Source organism: Ursus americanus, chromosome 18 (assembly GCF_024610735.1).
Source record: "Ursus americanus isolate L20-20 chromosome 18, mUrsAme1.1.p, whole genome shotgun sequence".
Taxonomy (NCBI): domain Eukaryota; kingdom Metazoa; phylum Chordata; class Mammalia; order Carnivora; family Ursidae; genus Ursus; species Ursus americanus.
Window position 1 is genome coordinate 36,382,958 of NC_142144.1, and position 27,441 is coordinate 36,410,398.

The window sequence follows — 27,441 nt, forward strand, 5'->3', positions numbered from 1 at the left end:
CTCCCACTGCCCATAGTCAGAGAGCAAAGTTTATTAAATCATTCAACTATTTATTGAGCTTTTTCTGTCCAGGCATTGTATTTTTATTTTTATTTTTTTTTTTTTTTAAAGATTTTATTTATTTATGTGACAGAGAGACAGCCAGCGAGAGAGGGAACACAAGCAGGGGAGTGGGAGAGGAAGAAGCAGGCTTGGAGCGGAGGAGCCTGATGTGGGACTCGATCGGGAACGCCGGGATCACGCCCTGAGCCGAAGGCAGACGCTTAACCGCTGTGCCACCCAGGCGTCCCCAGGCATTGTTTTAGACATTGGGGACATGCAGTGAATAAAACAGATAAAGTTCTCCACCTCTTGAAGCCTGCATTCTAGTGGAGGGAGACATATAAACCAATACATAGACCAATAAATATTTTCCAGGAGTATGTCAGAGTGTGATAAGTGCCATGGAGAAGAGTAAAGGCAGTTTAAAGGGATAGAGAGAGTGGTGGAGAATGCTTTTTCAGAGGGTGGTCAGGGAAGTCCTCGTTGATAAGAATGACATTTGAGTAGGGAGATATAGAGGAAATGAGATGAGTACAAGTCATGCTGAAGTCTGGAGGAAAAGAGTTCCAGACGGACGGAACAGGGAAGAGGTCGGGTATAGCTGTTGTACCAGGAAGCACAGAGGAGAGTGGTAGGATGAGGTTAGAGGAATAAGACGTGGGTGATTATGTGTAGAAGCCCAAAATAAAACATCCAGAGGTAGAAGGCCAGAGCTGTGTGTCTACCTGACATGTTCATTGCCTGTAGGAATGCCAATTTCATTCCACCTTTGAGCTCTTCAAGACAGAAGTTAAAAATTGTGGGATCCTGCCCTATGGGTTAAGATCATCAGAAATCAGAATTGTAATTTTTACAGATATATTTTCAGTCAGGCTATATGCTTTTCAGGAGTGTGAGTTGTAATCCTTTTTTACTCATTTCTTTTTTTCTCTCTCTCTCTTTCTTTACCTGTCACTCCTCTCCAAGGATGGACACAAGGACTGGATCTTTTCCATTGCATGGATCAGTGATACTATGGCGGTGTCTGGTAAAATTGACCTTTTGTATGGGGTTTTGATGTGGCAGGGTGGGAGGGAGACTAGAAGTTGAAAGGGGTAGCAATTGATTGGAAATAGCCCAGTAAACAGACCATTGGCCAGGAGATCTTATTACCAATATTGGCTCTTTCTCTGACTTACTGTGTGTCCTTGGGTAAGTCATTTCCCCTGTATATTCCTGATCTGGAAGAATTCCTTAGCATTCTTCATTTATTATTCATACTGTGCCTTGTTCCCAGAAGTATGTGTGACAGTGTGTTAGCCACAACGTTTTTGCGGGGCTTCATTGTGACAGTGGTTGTGAAAGTGTTTTGGAATATGTGTAAAGTGTTAGGAGCAGTTATTTTCTGTACAACTATATAGTTAGTGTGTTTCTTGTTGATAAAAGCTGTATAGGATTGGGGGAATCTCTTCCCCAGTGGTAGACGTCAGAAAAAAAATACATGGAAGTGAGTGTAGAGAAGGTAATCTAGAGATACACAAATGCTTTCTGGATTCCCACAGCAGCCTAGAAAGTAGGCTGAGAGTGCTAACGAGTTTGGCTTGAGACCTATATGTAAAAATACAGCCCACCAGTTCTAGATTCCCAAATAAAAATAATCATAGTAGTAGCTAAATTAAGTCCCTCACATATGTTATTTCATATAATCCTCAGAGTAGTACTAAAAGATTTGCATTATTAGCCTCATTTCACAAATGAAAAGAGTTCAATTCTGAGAGGTTATTATAACCTGCCAAAGGCCACACAAATACTGACAGGTGGAATCAGGATCTGAATCCAGATCTGATTTCAAAGCCCATACTTAGAACTGCAGTAACAGGTGCCTGGCTGGCTCATTGGAAGAGCATTTGACTCTTGAACTTGGTGCCATGGGTTCAAGCCCCACATTGGGTGTAGAGATTACTTAAACAAATGAAACTTAAAAACAAACATCTACACCAGAAGCCAATATTGCATTGTATGTTAACTAACAAATTTTAAATAAAAACCAAACAAAAACTACTAACAGAGCTAAGGGAACATAAATATTTCTTCTTTCAGTTCTTTCCAAGGCAGTAGAAAGCAGCCAAGAGGGAAAATAAATCTAATGAATAAGCATGGTCAGAGGTCAGCATTACCCAGAAGTGGTTCAGAAGCTTTTGGATTCTCTGTCATTTGTCTCGCCAAGGAACAAGAGCTGCTTGAGAGCAAAGGCCTAGTCATGTCAGGCCTTTTTCTTTTTTTTTCTTAAAGATTTTATTTATTTATTTGATAGAGAACACAAGAGTGGGGTAAGGGGCAGAGGAAGAAGCAGACTCCTTGTTGAGCAGGGAGCCCAATGGGGGACTCAACCCCGGGACTCCAGGATCATGACCCAAGCCAAAGGCTGAAAGAAGCTTAACCGACCGAGACACCCAGGCACCCCCATGTCACCTTTATAATAGGGATTACCTGTATGACAGTAACCTGTACTAAATGTGGTTGTTGGGAGCCAGGACTTGGCTTTGCTTTGGGAGCCTCCCATCTCCTTCAGATACCCTGCCAACATCTATGTTTTCAGGCAGATAATTCCCAAGTCTACATTTTCTGAACCAGTATAGCAGGTTTTAAGAACACTGATATTAGAGGTCTGAATTTGAATCCTGGCCCTACCAGTTATTAGCACTGTGATCTTGGGTAAGTTACTTAAGCTTTTTGAGCCTTGGTTTTCCTCATCTGTAACTTGGATACTTCACAGGGTCATTGAGAAGATTAAAGGAAATAAAGCATACTGAAAATGCTCAGGGGTGCCTGGGTGGCTCAGTTGGTTAGGTGTCTGCCTTCGGCCCAGGTCGTAATCCCAGGGTCCTGGGATCGAGTCCCACATCGGGCTCCTTACTCAGCAGGAAGCCTGCTTCTCACTCTGCCTGCTGCTCCCCCTTCTTGTGCGCTCTCTGTCTGTCTCTCTCTCTGGCAAATAGGTGTATACAATCTTTAAAAAATAATAGAAAACTTAGTAATTTTTCCTTATTATAAGAGTAATATGTGTTTATCATAAGAAATTTTTTATATATATATATTTTTTTTTAAGATGTATTTACTTATTTGACAGACAGCACAAGCAGGGGGAGTAGCAGAGGGAAAGGGAGAAACAGGCTCTCCGCTGAGCAGGGGTCCTGATGCAGGACTTGATCCCAGGACCCTGAGATCATGACCTGAGAGGAAGTCAGACACTTAACCGACTGAACCACCCAGGCACCCCCATAAGAAATTTTTTTAATACAGATAAACAAAAATGCAATAAGAATTATCCTCAATATCTCTACCCAGGGATAACCACTGTTAATATTTTGAAATATATCTTGCCAGTCATTTTTCAGTACTTTTTTTTTTAGTTGGTTAAAATGGGATCATACAGGGATGCCTGGGTGGCTCAGTCGGTTAAGCGTCTGCCTTCAGCTCAGGTCGTGTTCCTAGTGTCCTGGGATGGAGTCCCTCATCGGTCTCCCTGCTCAGCCGGAAGCCTGCTTCTCCCTCTGCCTGTCTCTCCCTCTGCTTGTGTGTGTGTGCTCTCTCTGACAAATAAATAAATAAAATCTTTAAAAAAATAAATAAAATGGGATCATACAGAGGGATGAATATATAGATAAATGTGCCAAGTATAATGAAATGTTGGTTGTAGAATGTAGATGTAATTGAACAGTTCATTATAAAATTCTTTGAATATTTCTTGAGTTTTTCATAATAAAACTTGTGTAGCTTTATTTTTTAATTTGGATAATAAACCATGCATAGTTCTCCAGATGTGTCCTTCTCTCTGGCCTTTTCTAGATTTCACATGTAATAAAACCTCTGCTTTGAATCCCTGCCCATAAGCCTTATGATACAAACAAATTGAATGATATTTCTTTCCTATTAGATAATTTGTACTACGAAGCATTCAGGAGATTTGTAGTGTGGGAAGGACACCTTCTAGTCTAAAGGAGAGTTGGCAAATAACTTTACTGGAAAGGAATTTTATTTTTATTTATTTTATCCATCCATCCATCCATCTATTTATTTATTACTTTTAAATAGGCTCCATACCCAGTGTGGAGCCCAATGCGGAACTTGAACTCAGGACCCTGAGATTAACCAACTGAGCCACCCAGGTGCCCCTAGAAAGGAATTCACTGCTTCGTTATTGTTTGCTAAGGAAAACTATCTTTTTAAGTATTCATTTTCTGTAGAACAGTCTTTTTATTTATTTTTTTTAAGCAATCTCTATGCCCAACCTGGGCTTGAGCTTATAGCCCCAAGATCAACAGTAGCATGCTGTACCAACTGAGCCAGCCAGGTGCCCTACAGTATCCCTAACCTTGGAATTATGGTCCCTGTGGGTCCATGGAAAGCCTTTAAGAGGTTCATGAACCGGGGCGCCTGGGTGGCATAGCGGTTAAGCATCTGCCTTTGGCTCAGGGCGTGATCCCGGCGTTCCGGGATCGAGCCCCGCATCAGGCTCCTCTGCTATGAGCCTGCTTCTTCCTCTCCCACTCCCCCTGCTTGTATTCCCTCTCTCGCTGGCTGTCTCTGTCGAATAAATAAATAATAAAATCTTTAAAAAAAAAAAAAAAGTTCATGAACCTCCCTGAAATTGAATGTACAATGTGGTGTTTTGTGTATTTTCCTATAGAAAGGGGTCTTTAACATTCCTAGGTCTCTCAGAGGCATAGCACCACTGATTTAAGGTGGAGGGTCCCAAACCCTGCTACCCATCAGACAGCGCCTGTGCATGCATGCCCAATTGACCTAAGCATTTGGCTTGGAAAATCACTGAGCTTTCTCAAACTATTTAATAGTCTCTTTTAAAAAATCTCACCAAAGGTTAAAGGTTGTATTTTAACTCCTACATCTTAGTTGAATCATTCCTCTTGTAGCTATTAATGTGTACTGTTTGCTGTTTTGCGGTGGACCACCTGACCAAGCTTCAGCACATATGAGGATGATGTACAAAGAGCTAGACTAAGAAAGCACATCTTGGTTTCTGTAGAACTGTCCCATAGAGAGTGGGTGTGTCTGACATCTGTGGTCTCCTTGCCCCGTAGGCTCACGTGATGGCTCTATGGGACTCTGGGAGGTGACAGACGATGTGTTGACCAAAAGTGATGCCAGGCACAATGTGTCGCGGGTCCCTGTGTATGCTCACATCACTCACAAGGCCTTAAAGGACATTCCCAAGGAGGACACAAACCCTGACAACTGCAAGGTCCGGGCTCTGGCCTTCAACAACAAGAACAAGGTATGAGCTCGCCAAAGAGGAAGCCTCTTTCTCTTGCTTCAGCTTCTTGGCTTATATCTTGGCACTTGGCTTCTCCTTCCAAGTCAGTCCTTGCTAACATAGCTTAGGTCTGAGCCCATGGAGGATTGAAGGCTGAGGGTTGCTGGTGAGAAATTATAACTGAGATTATGAAACCCATCCCTTGCATTGAGCTCTGCAGTATTTCTCTGGAGGGTCCATATTTGTGTGTCAGCCTCTCAGAGTTACCGTAGGGCCACTCTGATTTGACTGTCTCTCATTTGCACATGCCTTTGCAGGTGCTTTATTTTGGGTGTGATTTTCATACATGCTTCTGAAAACGATCGCTTTTTTCTCTTTGGTATTCAGTTTGTTTTCATTCTTCACTGCCTCTTCTTAACCTACCAGCAGGTCTTACCCAATCATTGAGTCAGATCTGAAACTGGGGGTATTAAGTAGAATGTTGGGGTGGGGACTCAGAGCCAAAAGGGTAGAAAAGCTCCCAAAATCTGAATCAGGCCACATTTTGAAGGGTAGTTCCCTCAGTCTTGTATCTCCTGGCCAAAATTATGGCCTAAAGATAGATGGAGATCCTCCACCCATAGAAGCCATTTATGAAACTGCCCTTCATGTGTGTGTTTGCTGGAACTATCCAACGGGATGTCGTGGGAATGATTGCATAGTAAGAGCTTTTTGAATCATGGGTGTTTACATTACTGCTAGAACCTGGCTTCCTTCTTGAGTTCTCCCAAAAAGAACCTTGATTTAATACGCTGTCCAGCTGCATTCCATAGAGGGAGATGATGGGCTGACAATCCCTGGCCCCCCTGTTGGAATCATCATGGGATAAGAATGAAGAATGGGAGGACCCCAACCTTCAGGGTCTTCCCCTGCTTACTACCCTATATTAGTTGCTACAGATTGAAATATAACCTGTTTTTCATTGCTCTTGTAGGAACTGGGAGCAGTATCTCTGGATGGTTATTTTCATCTCTGGAAGGCTGAAAATACACTGTCTAAGGTGTGATGAACTGACTTAGTGGTTTTATCTAAAAACTCACCTTTTGGTTAAAATACTTTTATTCTCCCTGAGCCTTTTCATTCTTGTCTGAAGCCCCGGTTTTCCAAGGGTCTGATGTTACCGCACAGTGCGTGGAATTCCGAGTGTGACATGCCTATCTTAAGTCTTTTAAAGAGATCAGAGGGGAAGAATCTTTCACATTGCAAGGACTTGCTGAGAGACTCCTTTAACTAGCAGTCCTCCAGTCCACAAGGCATTTAAGTGTTTGCTTATGGATTATTGACCATTTGGCATGTTGAAAGGGCAGGAAAACCTAGAAGTTAGAAATCACCGGCAACTAAAAATCAGTTAAACTGGGGCGCCTGGGTGACTCAGTTGTTAAGCGTCTGCCTTCGCCTCAGGGCGTGATCCCAGGGATCGAGCCCTGCATCGGGCTCCCTGCTCCTCTGGGAGCCTGCTTCTTCCTCTCCACTCCCCCTGCTTGTGTTCCCTCTCTCTCTGGCTGTGTTTCTCTGTGTCAAATAAATAAATAAAATCTTTAAAAAAAAAATCAGTTAAACTAAGATAAACTATCTCTGAAATAATAGGTAATGAGACTATTTACAATCTTTACAAGCAACTTTTACATAAAGTCAAACCTACGTGTGGATCCTTCTACTTGTCCCAAAGGCCTTTGCTGCTTATTGCTTCTGTGATACTCTTTCTCATGAGGAAGCAGAGCTCTAGGAATTACTGACTCCTTCATGTCAAGCAGCCTTTGAGCTCCACTGACCTTTCTTGGTGCTTTACATGCAGTAGGCACCCACTACACTAAAGGTTGGCTGAATGACAAGGATCCAGGGTCAAGGCTGAGTGGTGTTAGCTGAGGTTGAGCCAGTCCCATGAGTGTGCTTTTTGTAGTGTACAGCTCCCATACAATTGGGAAGCTAGGCTGAGGGTAGCCAGAAATCAGCCCCTTTATCTGAAGAGCAGTAAGGAGGGTGGTAGCAAAGAGGGTCATGGCAGAGATCAGAGTGTGACCTTGGCTTTAGTGCCCTGGGGTTATCCCTGGAAATAACCTGTAGGTCTAGGCCTTTCTGTTTCTGATTATTTAATTCCAGCTTCATCTTTTTCTCTGATTAGTCCTCTTCAGTACTGAGATCTCATTGTGTATTACAGTCACTCTCTCTTTCTCTTATTTACTTAGTGGTGGAACAGGGCATTATTTTTGTCTTTTTGTCTCTGTGTGGCTTGTGTATGAAGGACGCTTACAGAATTGGGCATCTGACTAAGAACACTGCCCTGTAGTATGCTGTCTGGTATTGCCATGGGTGCATCACTCCTTTCTCTGTTTCAGCTCCTCTCCACCAAACTGCCATATTGCCGTGAGAATGTGTGCCTGGCCTATGGTAGTGAATGGTCAGTATATGCAGTGGGCTCCCAAGCTCATGTCTCCTTCTTGGATCCACGGCAGCCATCATACAACGTCAAGTCTGTTTGCTCCAGGGAGCGAGGCAGTGGTAAGAGTCCTGGTATGGCCCCTATTCAGCAGGAAGACGTTACAGAAGATGAGACCTTCCACCTTCAACAACCTTGAAGATGGAAGGGTCACAATTGTTCAGGGGGGAAATGACAAGGGAGCAGAAGGCTAGCTGAAGACAAAGCATAAGCCGACACCCCACAACCTCCCTCCACCTGCCACTCCTGGGTGTGACATGTGTGACATTCTTCTAGGGATCTCCAAACTGTCTTAATGTTAATACCTTGCTAGAAGGGAAAACAGCCTTAACTTGACAATGGCAAGACCTTTGGTATCTTGTAGGTAGGCATCTTGTAGGTCAGTCCTCTTTAGCAGATGAAGGTTCTTTTGAAACCTCCCTTTTCCTTACTTCCCCCCCAACTCCAGAGTGTATAATCAGTCAGCCACTCCTCAAGACCCTGGGGCAGCAGCTCTTGCTGCCCATGGGTCCTGTCCCTGTGCTTTAATAAACCACCATTTTGCACCAAAAAAAAAAAGTCCCTGTATGCCCCTGAGGCTTATAGCTGCCTTACAGATGGGTTTTGACTTTCAGTTTCTACGTTGGTTTCCAAACAAGTATAGTGATCTTTATGAAACCTGGTGGAGGTGTTTGGTGACACAAGAATGGAGCTTAAAAACCTGCAAATGGCAGCAGAGCTTCAAGCACCACAGGCAGATTTGTGGCCTCGTGAAGCCTTTAGTGGAAACCAATAGCGAGGATATTGGTGGTTTTCATATTTTATAGATCCTGACTTTCCTGTGGTAGTTTTTTGCTGATGCCCTGCCTTAACTGTAAAACTCATTTACGCTAAGGGATGATGTGCAGTGAGGAGGAGTTTCCTGAGGGCATGAGGAAACTTTTGAGGGTAGTGGGTATATTTGTTATTTTGATTGTGGTCATAGTGTCGTGGATATATACATATGTTAAAACTTCAAATTGTAGCTTTAATATGTGCAGTGTATTGTTTGTCAGTTATACCTCAGTAAGGCTGAGGAAAATAACGTAGGTTAGTTCTGACCACTGGGTGAATTCAGCTTCAGCCTCCCATCTTTTATAACATATTTTCTCTGAGAGCACTCTTTCTTTATCAAGGAATAAAAAGACTTATGTTTGTACTGTACTTTAAGATTTCAAAATATTTTTTTCTGCCATCTTACATCATCTTACCCAGAACCCTGTGGGAAGCAGGTAGGAAAAGGTAAGGTTAGTGTTTACCCTATTTTATAGATGAGAAGACTGAGACCCAGAGCAGTTAAATAATGTGCTCAACATAATACAGATTGGTGGGAGAACAGCTGTAGACTAGAATCCAGATCATTGAGGTTATCAAAGTGTATTTTCTTCATCTCACTGTTCCCATTCTCATGCAAAAATGTAGCTATATTATCCTGGAGGTCCTAAAAGGCACAATATGGATTAGAATTTAGCCTCTCTCTTTCAAGTAGTGTTTATTTTCATGCAGATACTGTAAAAGTGGCTTTTGTTTGGGGTTTGTTTTCAATTACTCTAAGACACTCATGTTTCAGAGCAGAGAGAATAACGTGTGCAATGAGAGTTGTAAGGGGAATAATAAATAGGTTTGGCTGGAATAATGTCTGCAATGAAAAACTTTTAAGAGGGGTGCCTGCTGGGCTCAGTTGGTGGAGCATGCAACTCTTGATCTCAGGGTTATAGGTTCAAGTCCCATGTTGGGTGTAGAGAGTACTTAAAAATAAAATCTTTGGGGCACCTGGCTGGCTCAGTCGATGTAGCGTGCAATTCTTGTCTTGGGGTTGTGAGTTTGAGCCCCATGTTGGGTAGAGAGATTACTTAAAAATAAAAAAATCTTAAAAAATTAAAAATTAAATAAAATCTTTTTTTCTTTTCTTTTTTTTTTTAAGTAGGCTCCACACCCAGCGTGGAGCCCAATGCAGGGCCCGAACTTACAGCCCTGAGATCAGGACCTGAGCTGAGATCACGAGTCTGATGCTTAACTGACTGAGCCACCCAGGAGCCCCTAAAAATAAAATCTGAAAAAAAAAAGCTTTATGAGATTTTGATTACTATTACAGGAGTAGCTTTCATGCCTAATAAGGAAATACCAATTGCACAGATATTCTCGAGCACCTCTTATGTGCCAAGAGACATCTTTGTATCCCGTGCACTTATTTGATCCACAGATGCAATACCAGATAAAGACCTCTTGCAGTGCCATGTTAGTGGTTTTAGGTCAGGTAGAAAGAAGTCCTTTTTAATATAATGATTTGTAAATATGCAGATTACCCTGTTTCAGTGACATACTGAAGGAGAGTTTAGAGTTATAAAAGATGACTTCACAGTGAGTCTAGGGGAGGGAGGTTCTGAGTATACTTAAGGTCTTAGGCCAAAGGCATGTTAGGCATCATCAGGCCTCTGGCACTTCTCTGAGGCTTATGGAAGGGTTCCTGTTAGTGTATGAATGGGCTTTGTGGCACCAGGGTTCTCAGGCTTTCACATGAGCTATACCTGCCATATGCACCTGGGAGAGGCATTGTCTGGTATTTGGAGGTGCCATGTGAACTCAGTGCCAGAGGAGTACAGGTTAATAGACTGTCAGTGTGTGCTCTCCCTACTCATTGCCCTTTACTTTTCTCTCTCTCAGGGATCCGGTCAGTGAGCTTTTACGAGCACATCATCACTGTGGGCACAGGGCAGGGTTCCCTGCTGTTCTATGACATCCGAGCTCAGAGATTCCTGGAAGAGAGGCTCTCAGCTTGTTATGGGTCCAAGCCCAGACTAGCAGGGGAGAATCTGAAACTAACCACTGGCAAAGGCTGGCTGGTGAGTAAGCCCCTGCCTGATACGGTTACTGAACAGTGACAGAAAAATTGTCTTCAGTCTACCCACCTGCTCCCACCCCTACTGATACATCAGCTACCCACATACTTTTTCAATGGAAAGAGGCACTCCTTAGAGCAGAGAAAGGCACTTTCCCTTGATTTTGCTTCTGTGTCTACATGTCCGTGGGAAAACTTAGGCCCAGTAAGATAAGCTAGTTGACTTGGGATTTCCCCCAGGTGAAGGAGAAGGAACCCCCCCCCACTGTGGCTGCCATTGAATTACTAAAGAGTTTGCTTCCAGCTGTCCTGAGACCTTAGGTTTGTATAGAGTTCTTCAACCTGTTCATTTCCTCCCTAATGTTCATTTGGAAAAATGAGGCTCCAATTCCCATGAGCACCAGTCAGAGTCTCCTGACATCAGGTTAGATGCAGAACCCCCTCCTCTTAAGACCAGAAGGCATTCCTGTCCCTTTCTGTCTCTTTTCTGCCCCTTAGCCTAGAGGTGCTAACAGAGTCTCTTTTTCTTCCCATAGAATCATGATGAAACCTGGAGGAATTACTTTTCGGACATTGATTTCTTCCCCAATGCTGTTTACACCCACTGCTACGACTCGTCGGGAACGAAACTCTTTGTAGCAGGAGGACCCCTCCCTTCAGGGCTCCATGGAAACTATGCTGGGCTCTGGAGTTAATGACAACTAACTCTCTCCCAAAATGCAGAGATTTACACTAACTTCCATTCTTAGTTTTCTTGTTTCTTTTGATTTTCTTCCAGTTGTGTGAGGCCCTCATTTTAGTGGGAACACAAGAGTTTGCCTATGGTTTAGGCACTTGACAGGAAGCTCTGTACAGAATTCTGAAGCGTTTTTTGTTGTTGGTTTTTTTTCCTTTTTTTGCTTTTGGTAATCAGAATTTTACTGTCTTTTTTTCTTTCTGGCTTCTCAACCAAACATTGTTAATTCTTATTTTTTCTTTAAGTGACACACACTCTCCCCTTTCGCTTCTTTAGGCTGGCATACTCATTCTCACCCTTACTTCACTCTTGAGAGGTGGGGCTCCTTTATAATTATGTGGTTGCTGTCAGACTTTCTGTGAAAGTTTGGGGGCTGCGTGTGTGTGTGTGTGTGTGTGTGTGTGTGTGTGTGTGTCTGTGTGTGTGTCTGTGTGTGAGAGAGAGAGAGAGAGAGAAAACTTGGGTGCCTGCAAACACCGTGTGTCACTGAAATTACCTGGAGTAAGAATTACTTGTAATTAAAATATTTATAAAAAAAAACAACTTTATTCACAGAGTCAGCTTTGGCACTAGTCTTTATCTTGTTTTTTAAAGCCTAACAGCACTGATTATAGGAAGTAAAAACAAAGAAAAACAATCACCATCAGGAAAACCCTTTGAGTTAGATTGCAGGCTTCCTGGTGACACTCATCCCAGGACTCCAGAGTGATCCATCCTCTACCTAACTTCCCAACTTTGTGTTCACCAGCTGAGAATACTTCTGTGTGTCATTTCCACTTTAACTTCCCATCTGCTTAGCCAGTGGCCACTCCCTGAAAACATCAGGGTCTCCATCCGGATGCAGCTCTGGAGGCTGCAGAAGACTTGGTAGAACTTGGTAAAGAGAATCCCCATCCCAGCCTTTCTTTTCCTTCCTCAAACAAGACCTGATCTGGTATCTCAGGGGCCTGGAGCAGGGGGCCTTAAGTCTGCTAAGATTCAAATACTCAGTCCCCTTGGCTTTGGGGAGAAACTTCTCCTTTGCCTTTCTTCTCATCTCCCCAGTGGGTTTTGCTTTTCTTTTCTAAATTGAGTTCAGTCCAGGAGGGTGGGGGTAAGCAGGGGGTTTATCTGTGTGTATCGAGTGCTTCATGCGTGGAATGTTCATTTTCTTATTACAGTGGGGCTGGAATTGAAGCCACCTCTCCCACTCTGTTGGCTCAGCCCTGGGGTGGTGGTGGGTGGCCTATAGCCAGCAACATTGTGCATGTAAAAGCATCGATGTGACTAGTAATTTGTTCTTCCCTTGAACTGTGTTTAGTCTGAGGTTTTGAAACTTGCAGGCAACTGACTGACCGTGATGTCCAGTTATTCCTTGCTTTTTACGCATCATGTTGCAGATAGCAGCTGTTCCCACCCACAGATTGCTCCTCCATTCTAAGCACATACTGTGCTTCTGTCAACAGCCCATCCTGGGGAATGGAAAAGTCATATTTATTCCTGCACTCTAGTTTCTAAATTGCTGTCCCAGCTATCTCCCTCTGCTCTGGGTCTAAGTGGGGAGATTGAAAAAAAGAGTGCCTTCTCCTCGGTAATGGGGGCTGGTGGGTAAGGGAGACAGCAAGTCCACCCTATCTTGGTGATACCCCAGGTGCACACCACAGGTTCTAGAATTCTTATCTTCTAACCTAGAGAAATAGGTGCTATAAACAGGGAATTAAGTAAAATGCTGGATATGATAGATCTTTTAATTGTCTTAATTTTTTTTCTATTATTAAACTACAAGCTGTAGATTTCTTAGTTCTCACAGAACTTCTATCATTTTAAACCAACTTGTATATTAAAAAAAAAAAAAATCTTAAGTAGGACGTTTTGTACTGTTGCCAGACCCTCTTCTGTGATGGGCAATATGTTTGATTGTTTGAGATTTTGTTTTTAAAAATGTAGCACTTGACTTTTTGCCAAGTTTAAAAAAAAATAAATATTATTCCAGTTGCAAAGTGGTTTGAGTGAGTATGTATAGCCAAGAGACAGAAGGAAATGACTGGTTGGAGGGTTACCTTGGGGGGCTAGGATTGCTTGGAACAGAAGAGGAACACAAGAGTTCCCTCACAGTTAAAGACAGGTCAAGTGCAAACACACAAACACTAAGACCTACTTGTGCCTCGTCTCCAGCCCTGGACCAAGATCAGTGGCTCTGGGGTCCAGTGGAGGATGAGTATGTGCGGGCTGAATGTGAGCAGGAAGGCTGCTAGTCCCTGCTCTGAATGACTGGACTTGAGCAAGGTGTCCAGCTCCTTTACCTAGACGGGCTGGTGATAGGCTCTGTCTCCTTCAGTGGCGGGTTCCCTGAAAGTGGCTGCACAGTGCCCAGAGAATAGGATATCTTTTTTAAGTTGGCACCATTGCTCCTAGCTGCCCTTTATAAGGGGGAGGAAACAGCGACCATGGTGAGTGATGCTCTTCCCAGAGCTTGTTTTTGGCTGAGAGGCAGACCGCTGAATCATACCAACTTCCTCACAGCCATTTCTGGAGGACCCATCGGGGCTGGGCCACAGAGCCAGGCAAGGCAGTACCTTCCTCTGTCATATGGTACTTAACTCCTCTTCAGGAAAGCTAGATGTAGCTGCCCTTTGCACCTGCCTCAGAGGCTGACTAGTTCAGAATGATTCATACAGGTATTTCCCTGTATAATCAAAGGCGATAAAACAGGAAGGGGGAAGTGAATTGGTTGTAATTGAGAGGGCTTCCTAGAGAAGAGCCTTTCCCAAAATGAGGTTTTGAGAATACCCAAGCCATGGAATAGTGATGGGTGTTTGCAGAATGTGCCATGGTCAAATTATTTCTGGGACATGCAAATTTAAACAAAGACATGCTTCTTTACTTCCCAACCTCAGGTTTTTAGTTACTATGGGACTCATGTTCCTGGAACGTGTTCAGAGAAAGGTGACGGGGATATGGGGGGACCGGGCTTAGGCTGCTGTCCTCCATGGAATCTTGGCCCTGCTTCTGTTTTCCAGCCAGGCTTTCCAGCAAAGTATGTATCTCACAGAAAAGCTTTGTGGACTTTATAGGGTCCCTCCCTTTCCTTCCAGCAGTCCCTATTCCCAGGCCATGAAAGAACTTCCTTGTTATCCCTCAGGCCATATGCCTCATTCCAAGTGGTCTACTGGCTCCTCCCGTCATCTTTTGGGTCCTTTTGCAGAAGGCTTTGGAAATTAATTTATGCTCTGGGTTCCCTACCCTTGCCACTCCAAGAGTTGATTAGTACTAATCTGGCCTCCAGTGTTTCCAATAAAGACTCCCGATCTAGGCTTCTCTGATGCAGCTGCCACACAGAAAATAACAAGTCAGGGTGTCAAGACCCCTGGCTTAGCATTGGGGTCAATTGTAAGAGTCAGCCTATGACCCATCCTTTCCAATTGGCTGATGTCTGGGAGTCAACAATGGATGGGGGTTGGGGAGGAATCACTCAATGTTACTTGCTATTAGCCACATCTCATTTCATGCTAGTGTGCTGAGACAGCTTGGAGCTTTTCAAGGATAGAGACATAGGCTAAGTCTGGAACCACCAATGAAGACAAGAAAGTTTGGGTTTCTTAGCTTGGTTCTTCTGCCCTTACTTCAACTCCTCCGAGGAATAATCCAGAGAAACGTGAGAAATTTGTTTCTATGCTACTCCTAGAGAGAGAGGTGTGAACCAAGCCGCTCCAGATGGGGTTGTAAGCCATTTTATGATTCATCTCTCCAAGACAGGGCTGTGAGCTGTCCTCTCAAATTCCTGCTGGGTTGAGCCTCACATCTGAACACTCCTCTTGATTAGTGTGTAATTGCCGAAGTCAGAATTTTTAAAGGATAATAATACTCATTAACTGAGCTCAGAGTCACATGTTTACTGCATTTCTTGTTAAGCACCATTCAGAGCTGTAATTAACATCCCTAGTGCTATGGACAGGATGAAAACAAATGATCAACTTCTGCCTTAAAGAAAATAAACTTCCCTCACTTGTAGCTACTTTCTTTTCTTAACTGGTGGCAGCTTAAACAGAGGACTAGAAATAATAATGAGGCTCCAGGGTCAAGGCCATTTGCCCATTGCAGATAACACTGTCCTGGGTACCATGGCCTGAGGTGTGGTGGTAATATACTGCTTATGTAAGAAACATCCTTCATCGTCACCACCACCACACTCTCTGCTCCTCCAGGCTCTTTTGCTAAAAACACAGAATTATTGCCCCAACCACCATACTCAAGTTTCCCCCATTAGATCTTTTTCCCCCACTGGGGGAGAGGTGTAGTCTATCACTGATTAGAGATACTGTTTCCTCAAGGGGGATCCATGCCACCCCCCAAGTGCTGACCAACCACTCAGGGTGTGTGTGGACCAAAAGGGCAGGGTATGGGTTCTTTTCTAGTTCTGCAGCTGCTTTGGCCATGACTGAACAAGTCTTTTCCTCTCTTTAGATTTTCGTCTTCTACAATGAGGAGAGGAGTTCAGATTAGACATTAGATGATTTCCTGAGTCCTTAACATCCACAACTATTCTAGTGCAGCGAAGTCTAAGAATAGGAAGCAATCCCTCCCCTCAAGCAGTTTGTCCTCAAAGCAGGTAATATATTATAGCAGGGCTTGTTAAATTTTGTTATGTGTCTTATTTTCTTAATGGCTTCCAATAAAACATTGAGAATTGTGGGTCGAATAGTGTCTCCCCAAAATTCAAGTCTACCTGGAACCTCAGAATGTGACCTTATTTGGAATGAGGGTCTTTGCAGATATAACTAAGTTAAGGATCAAGATGAAATCGTATTGGGTTAGGGTAGGCCCTAACTGCAATGAGAATGCCTCTCTCTTGCACGTGTGCTCGCTCTATCGCAAATAAATAAATAAAATCTTTTAAAAAAAAGATAGGAAAGGACATATGGGAACGTGCAAAGAAGACAATGTGAAGAGAGAAACAGATATTGGAGTGATATATCTCTAAGCGAAGGAACACCAGCCGCCACCAGAAGCTGGGAGAGGCCAGGAAAGATCCCCCTAGAGACTTGGGAAGGAGGGTGTCCATGCTAATGCCTTGATTTTGGACTCGTGGCCTCCAAAACTGTAATGGATTTCGGTTGTTTTAACACCACCAAATTTGTGGGACTTTGTTTCGACAGCCTTAGCAAACTAATATAGGAATACTCTGAGGAATTTTCAGATACCAATTTTTATAAAACCACATTTGAGATTTAAGAAAAAATTTTCTTTTGTGATACTACAAAGATGAATGGTACTCACATAATAGTGCTAAGACTTGTAAAAGAAAAATTAAAGCCCAGAACCACACTTGAATTGATTCTTCCTGGAAGATCTGTTCCTTCTAGGGCCAAGGCAGTAATCCCCAAACTGCTCACTGCTGGTTGCTTTTTCCTACCTATCACAAACTGTCTAAATATTTTTAACTTTTGCTTAAGGTCATCTTTTCACAGTGCACATTACAGAGTCAGGATGCTTTCCCATCCTGAGTTTATTGGCCGATAACACAAGCGGCTCTCTGCAGTCCCCCTTGATAGCAGGAGATAATAGGTCTAAGTAAGTCCTGTCAGACCTAAACTTGCTCTACTATAGGGTCTGCTTGGTGCCTGCCTGTGCAGACCTGGAGTTACGAGCCAGAGTGAGAGAAAGATCCCCAAGGATCAAGGATGCGTGCATGAGTCAAAGATAGAAAATGCGTGAGTCATTAGATAAAGTTAGCATTTACTTTATTGTTTCTAGGCTATTGGTTAATCTCACTGGTGGCTGTGGTCTTTATTAGGAACCCTTAGCCTATCAAAATGGATTTATCGTGTTGAAAAATTATTGATTATATCCATTGACCCAGCAGTTTCACTTCTGGGAATTTTAGGAAATGTTCTAGGCAAGCATGCAGGTAGATGTTTAAGGATGGTTTGTCATAGCATTAATTAAAAAAAAAAACACCTGAGGGCGCCTGGGTAGCGCAGCGGTTGAGCGTCTGCCTTCGGCTCAGGGCGTGATCCCGGCGTTATGGGATCGAGTTCCACATCAGGCTCCTCCGCTATGAGCCTGCTTCTTCCTCTCCCACTCCCCCTGCTTGTGTTCCCTTTCTCTCTGGCTGTCTCTATCTCTTTCAAATAAATAATAAAAAAATAAAATCTTTAAAAAATAAAATTAAATTAAATTAAAAATAAAAAAAAAAACACCTGGAAGTATCCTAAGTCTATTAATAAGGAAATGGCTAAATGCAAAATTGAAAGAAAAAGGAGAGGCGCCTAGGTGGCGCAGTTGTTAAGCCTCTGCCTTCGGCTCAGGGCGTGGTCCCGGCGTTCTGGGATCGAGTCCCTCGGCTGGGAGCCTGCTTCTTCCTCTCCCACTTCCCCTGCTTGTGTTCCCTCTCTCGCTGGCTGTCTCTCTCTGTCAAATAAATAAATAAAATCCAAAAAAAAAAAAAGGAAAAGGAAAAGAAAATGTAAAGTATTTGCAGGTCATGGAGTACCTGGGTGACTCAGTCAGTTAAGCATTCAACTCTTTTTCTTTTTTTTAAGATTTATTTATTTGAGAGAGAGAATGCACACACATGCGAGCAGGGGAAGGGGCAGAGTGAGAGGGAGAGAATCTCAAGCAGACTCCTCACCAAGTGGGGAGCCCGATGGAGGGCTCAATCCCACAACCCTAAGATCATGACCTGAGCCAAAATCAAGAGTCAATCATTTAATGGACCCAGCCACCCAGGCGCTCCCAAGCATCAGACTCTTGATCTCAGCTCAGGTCTTTAACTCAGGGTCGTGAGTTAAAGCCTCATGTGGGGCTCCACACTGGGTATGGAGCCTACTTAAAATATTTGCAGGTTGGGACACCTGGGTGGCTCAGTCAGCTAGGCGTCTGCCTTCAGCTCAGGTCATGGTCCCGGGGTCCTGGAATCGAGTCCTGAATTGGGCTCCTGAGCTAGGAGCCTGCTTCTCCCTCTTCCTGCTGCTCCCCCTGCTTATGGTCTGTCTCTCTCCCTGACAAATAAATAAATGAAATCTTCAAAAAAATATATTTGCTGGTTAATCTCATCACTGAAAGAGAGACCACCAGATATTATGTGCCTCCTGAAGGGTTGCAATAGGAAGTTTTGTTTTCGTTTTTTTAAGATTTTATTTTCAAGTAATCTCTATACCCAACATGGGGTTTGAAACTGCAACCCTAAGATCAAGAGTCACATGCTCCACCAGCTGAGCCAGCCAGGCACCCCTGTGATAGGAAGTTAACAGCATCACTAACAAGTAATCTTGTTACTTGATCTAAACAAGCACAGATCCATCAATTCTAAGAAAATACAGTGGCGGGTGCCTGGGTGGCTCAGTCAGTTAAGCTTCTGTTTGGCTCAGGTCATGATCCCAGGGTCCCTGCTCGGGTTCCCTGCTCAGTGGGAAGTCTGCTTCTCCCTTTCTGCCCCTCTCTCCCTACCCCCTACTCGTTCTCTCTCTCTCTCGCAAAAATAAACAAATAAAATCTTTAAAAAAAAGAAAGAAAATACAGTGGCTAGAGGAACATATTAATGGCATAATGGGGATGCAAACAATCAAATCCAGGACGTAGGGGAAATGACCTGTTTTTTTCCAACAAACAAATAGCAAGAAGAAAGACAACTGCAATAGATTAAGGGAGACCTGAGACAGACATCGAGCAAATGTAATGTGTAGATGGTGTTTACATCCTGATTCAAAACAATGCAAAACAATGCTATTGTAAAAAGAAAATCAACACTGGATATTAGGTTATTAGGTAATAATAATGATTGTTGGGGCACCTGGTTGACTCAGTCGGTACAGCATGCAACTCCTGATCTCTAGATTGTGATTTCAAGCCCCATGTTGGGCATAGAGATTACTTTAAAAAAAAAAAAAAGAAAGAAAACTTTTTAAAAGTAGTGATTGTTACTTTTTCTAGGTATGATAATGATATTGTGGTCATGTTTTTATTCATTCATTCATTCACTCACTCACCTGGCTGACTCAGTCTGTAAAACACTCAACTCTTGATTTCAAGCTCATGAGTTTGAGCCCCACTTTAGGCATAGAGCCTACTTAAAACAAGACTAAACAAAAACCTAAAACAAAAATCCCTCACTTCCTTTCCTTTGGTATGAACTTTCTGCTTAAACCAGCTAGCTCATTCATCCTCTCAACTCACAGGGCACTTTCCTTGTCAAAACTGCTCGCAATCAAAAAAGAAATTACTCACAACAAACTCCTGTCAAAATCCTTCAAGCTCAGGTCCTAATCTTCTAGAAAATCTTCCATGATCACACTCCTTCACAGGGATCCTTGTTTTTTGGGGTCTTTCCAAGCACAGGCAAATACAAGATTTTCCTGAGAGATCCAGAAACTTCTGAGGAGACTGGGTAAATTCTCCTTTGGGCCAATGAATCCATCATCCACCCAGTAGGGGGAGCCAGAACTTAGTTCCCAAACTCTGGAGGTACCACCCCTGCATTAACTCAGTACAGAGTGTGAGCCAAGATATGCTTAGTAAGTGGGGTTTTGGGGGTTTTTTTCGGTAATAAAGATTTTATTTATTTATTTGACAGAGAGAGAGAGACAGCGAGAGAGGGAACACAGGCAGAGGGAGAAGCAGGCTTCCCGCTGACCAAGGCAGGGAAAGAGAAGGGGCAGGCAGAGCTTTAGTATCAGTCTTGAAGGAGAGTTTTGCTGTTTGTTTGGGGGTGGGTTTGCTCTAAGGAACTTTTCGGAGTAGCAATCCTTAAACCAAGTTCCTCTTTACATTTATGAACAGATTCTTTACAAAAAGATATACACACAACTTCTCAAAGGTATGTGTACATGTGTGCGTGTGTGTGTAGTTAAAAATCAGGTAGGAGGCAGCTTGGAGGAAAAGTGCTGGGTCTGTTCTCGTTAAATCCTGTCTCTAATGATTAACCAGCTCTTTGGCTGTAAGGTGTTTGAATCTGTCTGGGTTGATTGTGAACTTCCCCGATAAGGGATCCGAAGGTGCTTTGAAATAGAGCACAACTGTAAAGCGTTCCCACGGCTCCCAACAGCCTGAGCCATCTGTTGAGATTTCACAGGCCCAGGGATATGGCAGGTCTCCTTCACTTAAGCTCAGTCCAAATGATTGTGACTCTGGGGCAGCCAGGAGCATAGCGACTAGCTGGTGTTTACTTTGACAAAAAGCTTCAAGTCCTCGAGCATCCAGCCAGGATTTTACCAAAGCAGGAACCATAAGCCTCTGTATCCCTCCTGGTTGCCACCTCCGCTTTTAACCAGAGAGGAGAGAGGCTTAGCCAGACTGCCCATGCTGGAGAAAGAATCCCTGTGTGGCCCTTCCCCCAAGACACAGGGGGCCTAAGCAACGCTGGAGAGAGCTCTGGGCTCTCTGAGACCTTGACAGGCAGCTTCTCAGATAACACTAAGAACTCTGCTAAGAGCTGAGCTGGGAGAATTAGAGAGAGACATTGGTACTCATACATTTCATAGTCCTACTTCTGCCATTGCTGACCAGGGTTAGGGGGTGACCAGCATCAGCTCTGCCCCACCCGCAAGGCCTCGGCATCTATAGGTCCAGGTTGGGTCCACCTGTGTTCGGAGGAAGTGCTGATCTTGTGTTTTCCCTGAGTTCTTTGCCCACCCCAGGTCTCTGCTGGCTGTGGCTACAGCTGGGGACAGTAGTGCTCTGCAGGGGCTATTCCTCAGCAGGGCGTGTTCAGGCCCGCAGGAACTGGTTTAACTGGCTTCTGGGAGTCTTGGCTCCACCCCAGACTCCTTTAGCTTCAGGGAAGGGAGTTGGAGGGGTGGGGGAGGGGGGACAAGATACCGCCAAAGGGAACCGTGAAGTCAAGAAATCCTTGGACAGGTAACTACTCTGGAGGGGGTGGGGGGTGGAGCTCCAGGCTTCCCTCAGATTCCACCAACCTATCTCGTCACAGGTCCCAGAACAGAGGCTCCAGTCTCTCCTATAGCTTGGGTCACTTCTGATCGTGCAGGAAGTTGTGCTCTGAGAGGAGTCTTCCCCGCCCGGCACCACTGCACAGCTCTCCAGGAGTGGTCACCTACGGTCAGGACTCACTCTCCGTAACACTTGACTCAGGCTCCTTAAGGTCAGGAACTGAGCTTGCTTTTTACATTTTTAAAATAATTTTATTTATTTACTTGAGAGAGAGATCACGAGGGGGTGGGGCAGAGGAAGAGGGAGAAGCATTTATCTATTTGAGAGAACAAGAGCGCCAGTGGGGGGAGCGGCAGAAGGAGAGGGAGAAGCAGACTCCCTGCTGAGCAGGAGCGCCACCCATAGTTTTCTTGACTCCTGTTGTGTCTTAGTTCCTGGTGGTTTGCTCTGTTGCACTTTCAAGCGAAATCAGCGGGGCATAAACAGCATTGTTTGAAATGCCAGGGACGCCTTAGTGGCTCAGTCAGTTAAGCATCTGCCTGCAGCTCGGGTCCTGGCATCGAGTCCTGCATCGGGATCCTTGCTCATCACGGAGCCTGCTTCTCCCGCTCCCTCTGCCCCTTCCCCGCTTGTGCTCACTCGCTCTCTGACAAATAAATAAAATCTTAAAACAAAGAAAAGAAAAAGAAATTCCAGTAAATAAAATGATGAGAGGTATGCTTTCCTTGTACCCCTCAAGATCTGCTTTCTGTGCTCCTCAGTGCTTCTATTTTGTCTCTTAATAACAAGGTTCCTTGACCCTAGCTTTTGATTATATTTAGCCAATGGAGACGAGGGGGAAGAAGGAGAGGGATGTGAGAGTGTTTATTCCCCATGGTACAGTCCACCTTCCTAAAAGCAGGGTCCCTGCAGACCCCTGTCAGGTATCCCTTCCCTTGTACTCTGTGCTTGGCATGGACTGTGCTTGAGATTCTCTCTCCCTCTCCCCGTCCCCCCACTTCATGCCCTCTCTCTCAAAATAAAGTCTTTAAAAAAAAAAAAAGAATTTTCTCCTAATGCTTTTTTCTCAATTTGTTTCTTTTCATCTATTTCTATATATCTAGTCTCTCTCTGTATTTTTTCCTTCTTTTTATTTCTGTTTCTTTCCATTAAAACAAAGAAAAGGAAAAAAAAGAAGAAAAAGAAAAAAGAAAACATTTCCCTCAGCACCTCCTTAGCAGGGGAGAATCAGGAAGTTCTTTTTTTTTTTTTAATGATTTTTTATTATATTATGTTAGTCACCATACGAGAATCAGGAAGTTCTTAAACAAAGGCACCTGGCCCGCATGCAAATGAGGCAGCCTGACCAGCACCTGGAGCTGCCAGTTGCAGTGAAGAAGTCCCAGATGCTGGAAACTTTTGGCCTGAAGAAGTTTTCCCACGCTGAGACCAAAGCTGACCGTTAATTTTAACTCTACACATGGGGCTGAATTTATTTTGGACAGAATTCACCTGGCTGTCTCTTGTACCACTGAGGTGCCTTATACCGGTGATTTCAGGGAAAGTGCTTGAAAACCAGATGGGGCGCCTGAGTGGCTCAGTTGGCGAGGTGTCTATGTGCCTTTGGCTCGGGTCGTGGTCCCAGGGTCCTGGGATTGAGCCCCCACATCGGGTTCTCCGCTCAGCAGGGAGCCTGCTTCTTCCTTTCCCTCTGCCCCTCCGCCCCGCTCATGCTCGCTCTCTCTTGCTTACTCTATCTCAAATAAATAAATAAATAAAATCTTAAAAAAAAAAAAGGAAAAGAAAAGAAAGGGAGGCTGAGATTTGTCTTTAACTGGAGTCATAGATGGCCCTAAGATTTCTAGAGCTGGAAGGACTTCAAAGATTATACATAATAAACCTCTTTGTTTTACAAATAAAGGAACTAAGATCCAGAGAGACGAATGGTTTTGCCCGAAGTCACACAAATAAATTAAGAGCAGAGCTAATAACAGTTAAAAGGTACATAATGCTGGGCTCTGCTCTGAGTGCTTTTCATATATCAACTCATTAAATCTTCACAACAACCCTGTGGAGGAAGCATTAGTTATTATCATTTCATTTTACAGATGAGGAAACCGAGGCTCACTGGGCAAAGAAACTTGCCTGCATTGGAGTCTGTGTTCTCCATTACCTCATACCACCATCAGGATTATATTGTAACTTGATGTAGCTTAATGTGTCCTGTAGCTTGAAATAGGTGTGGTGGGAATATTTATATCACAGAAATCAGCAAATGCTACAAATCAGGCTTGTTTTCTTGATTATCAAGCCTGAAGAAAGTGATGTAGGGGCGCCTGGGTGGATCTGCCAGATAAGCATCTGACCAGATTTTGACTCAGGTCATGATCTCAGGGTCCTGGGATCGAGCCCAAGTTGGACTCCACGCTCTGCAGGTAGTCTGCTTCTCCCTCTCCCTCTACCCCTCCCCTGGCTCCTTCTCTCTCTCTCTCTCAAATAAATGAATAAAATCTTAAAAAAAAAAAAAAGTGATGTAGATGCAGAGGCTTAGGGAGATGCAGAGACCCCATGAAAGAGATGGGAGGATTGCCCCCAAAGCAGCCTTGGACCTCAATAGCTTCCAGATGGATGGCATTCCCACTCATGTGTAACCTTTAAAGTAAAATCCTTTTAGGGTTCCTGGCTGGCTCAGAAGAACATGCAACTCTTGATCTCAGTGTCACGAGTTCAAACCCCACGTTGGGTGTAGAGATTATTAAAAAAAAACACACACAAAAAATAAAGTAAACCCCTTTTTTCTTAAGGCTTCCTCATATCAACAAATGGTGGGGCGCCTGGGTGGCTCAGTCGTTAAGCGTCTGCCTTCGGCTCAGGGCGTGATCCCAGCGTTCTGGAATCGAGCCCCACATCAGGCTCCTCCGCTATGAGCCTGCTTCTTCCTCTCCCACTCCCCCTGCTTGTGTTCCCTCTGTCGCTGGCTGTCTCTATCTCTGTCAAATAAATAAATAAAATCTTTAAAAAAAAAAAAAGGTAAATTCCACTGGGGGGTTGTGTTTAGGCATAATTTATGTAAAATAAAATGCAGTTATTAAATATTCAGTTCATTGCGTTTTCACAGCGTATACACCCAGACAGCCACCTCTCCAGATAAGGCATAGAACATTTCCTTGACCTCAGAAAGTTCATTCAAGCCTCTAACCAATAAATTTTCACCAAGGCTCCCATCCTGCCCTTCCCCAACCACTTTCTGATTTCTTTCAAGTAAATGGTGTTTCAGTCTTCCAGTTGCTCAGGCCAAAAACCTTGGTGTCATCCTTAACTCATCTTTTTCTCTCACATCCCACATCCAACCCATCAGTATTTCCTGTCAGGTAGATTTCAAAATATATCTAAAATCTAACTGCTTAAAAAAAGAAAAATATATATATATATATACATACACACACACATATATATATAATGAGTGTATAAATATATATAAAATGTATATATAATATATAAATATATAAAAATGTATATGTATAAAATGTATATATAATATATAAAAATGTATATAATATATAAAATAAATAAAATTTAAATATCTGCTTCTCATCAACTCCACTGCTGCCTCCATCGTCCCAGCCACATCATCTCTCACCTGACTGGTCTCCAGCTTCCTCACATTCACATGCCCTCTCCCTACAGTCTGTTCCCAAAGCTGCCTGGAGTGATCTTTTAAAAACGTCAAGTTCAGGGGCACCTGTGTGGCTTAGTCAGTTAAGTACCTGACTCTTGATTTCTGTTCGGGTCATGATCTCAGGGTCCTGAGATGGAGCCTGCTTAGGATTCGCTCTCTTCTCCCTCTGCCCCTCCCCACTCATGTGTGCTCGCTCTCTCTCAAGAAAAAAAGTGAAGTCCGCGGCATGATACAACTGTGTAAAGCTCTCCAATGCTGACTGTCTCTTAGAGTAAAATTTACCTCAAAGTCTCTGCTCTTGGCCTGCAAGGTCCTCTCCACCTTTTGGATCTCCGTCTACTCCGTTTCCGTGGCTCACGAGGCTCTGGCTAAACCAGACTCGGCCGAACACACGAGCACATTCCTACCTCAGAGCCTTCGTCTTTGCTGGTGCCTCTACCTACGACGCTCTGCACGTGGCTCACTCAGTGCCTTCAGGTTTCTGCCCACTTGCTATCTTAGTACAGAGATCGCCTGCGCATGCTAAATAACATATTCTTCTGGCACGCTGGCCCCAGACTGTTTATGATTTCTTCCTAGTCCTTACACCTCACATTAAATTATGTTTGTTTATTGTCTGTTTCTTCCAGTGGTTGTGCTGGTAAAATGTTTGGCAACTAGCTCTCTGAAAAGTATGAATGCACAGACAGACACACATAATCGTGTTTATAAATTTCACTGACATAAAGATGTATTCAACACAGTTCGCAAATAATAGCAAAACATACTCTTTATTGTAAATTCCATATTTTCACTGCGTGCTTTTGTTAATATTTGCCAAATTCTTGTAACCATAGCCAATCTGTTTTTGCAACTAATAAATGTATTCCAACATAAATGGGGCTGAGAGTTTCACTTACAGGTGGAGTGTTTCCCAACACCACCACGCCATTCTTTAATTTTCAGGTGTACACGGACTGGGTATCCTACAATTTAACTCAGTTTTGACACTCACTGTCTACCTATGTCAGTCCCACAAGACTGCCCCACTTCAGATGCCAACTGCAAGTCCAGGTTGTCACCTCTGCTCTTGACAGACCTGCTGTAAATCGGCGGTTCCCAGGACCTCCTCCTTGGGTTCAGTGATCTGTTAGAATAGCTGACAAAGCTCGGGGAAGCCTTTACCTGCATTTATCAGTTTTATTATAAAAGAAGATATTTTAAAGGATACAGATGAAAAGCCAGATAGAAAGGTACACAGGGTGAGGTCCAGAAGGGTCCTTGAGTACAGGAGTGGAACGGGAGCGGGCTACCTTGCAGGTGGATGAAGCTCAGAGATCTTCCCTTTGACTCTTTGGTCGGTGGGTGGAACCAAAATTTCCAACCCTCTAATCACTGGGTCTTTCGGGTAACCAGCCCCATCCTGCGGCTACGTAGGGACCCCATCCTAATTCACCATTAGCATAAACTCAGTTGAAAGAGAAAAGGCTTGTTACGAATAACAAAAGACATTCCTATCACTTGGGAAAAACAAAGGTTTTAGAGCTCTGTGCCGGGAACCAGGGACCAAATATATCCCTTATTACACAGCAGAGTGAGGCGAAAAGTGTAGGAACTTAGTCGGCAGTTAAGTGAGTAACTTCCTTGCTGAATTGAATAATAGTTTTGGAATACTGGAAACAAATATTTAATTTTTGCTGTATTCACAGTGTAATAGCTACAGGCACGACACACTTTTAAGTTTAATTTGCATTATTTTTTTTTTAAAGATTTTATTTATTTATTCAACAGAGATAGAGACAGCTAGCGAGAGAGGGAACACAAGCAGGGGGAGTGGGAGAGGAAGAAGCAGGCTCATAGCGGCGGAGGAGCCTGATGTGGGGCTCGATCCCAGATCGCCGGGATCACGCCCTGAGCCGAAGGCAGACGCTCAACCGCTGTGCCACCCAGGCGCCCCTTAATTTGCATTATTAACCTATTTTCTGTCACTTTCCCAAGTCCAGACAGTGAAAGAAACAAGCCTGATTTGTAGCATTTGCTGATTCCTGGCGTGTAAATAATCCCAACATAGACTATTTCAAGCTACCAGCATGATGTCACTGAACACAAATTAGGGAGAAATGCACAGTATATAGTTTTCCACCGTACAGATAAAATAGCATAGATAATAGTGAAATTATTACAACAGAATGAATCTGAGTATTTTTCACCTTTTTTTTAGTGTAAGTTATTTAATTTTGCGTGTATGCTATTTAATTCTTGACAACCTGCAGAATTCCTGAAAATTTAGCAAATGGCTGTCATGAGCCCCCAAGAGCCCGCTCCAGCACACCCTGGTTTCCTTACTGGACTATAAGCTCTGTGAAGATAACATGTAATGAACTCAGTAAATGCTTCTTGAATAAATAAATGAATGTGATTTTACTGGTATTTTAGTTCCTTGACACCTAAAGAGCCTGACTACATTTTGGTAAGGGGAAGTAGGGGCTGGGCACTATTTGAGCTGTTGTTAGACTCTTTCGTCTTGTCTAAAGAAATCTGGAGGAAGGTTGGATGAGAGGGGTAAATTGGT

The 27,441-nt window shown here is 43.6% G+C and overlaps 1 protein-coding gene across 2 annotated transcripts in view; it reads left to right on the plus strand.

The window, feature by feature from the left end:
• The window catches only part of DCAF12 (DDB1 and CUL4 associated factor 12), a 32,857-nt gene extending 19,513 nt beyond the window's left edge, over positions 1-13,344 (plus strand). For both annotated transcript variants that reach the window (XM_045780379.2, XM_045780378.2), the window contains 6 exons: positions 1,009-1,069; positions 5,124-5,317; positions 6,270-6,335; positions 7,672-7,834; positions 10,455-10,633; positions 11,166-13,344. In XM_045780379.2, the coding sequence (XP_045636335.1) occupies positions 1,009-1,069; positions 5,124-5,317; positions 6,270-6,335; positions 7,672-7,834; positions 10,455-10,633; positions 11,166-11,324 (822 nt within the window). In that variant the 3' untranslated portion in view covers positions 11,325-13,344. The remainder of the gene's footprint in view (positions 1-1,008; positions 1,070-5,123; positions 5,318-6,269; positions 6,336-7,671; positions 7,835-10,454; positions 10,634-11,165) is intronic.
• The last annotated feature ends 14,097 nt before the right edge of the window (positions 13,345-27,441 follow it).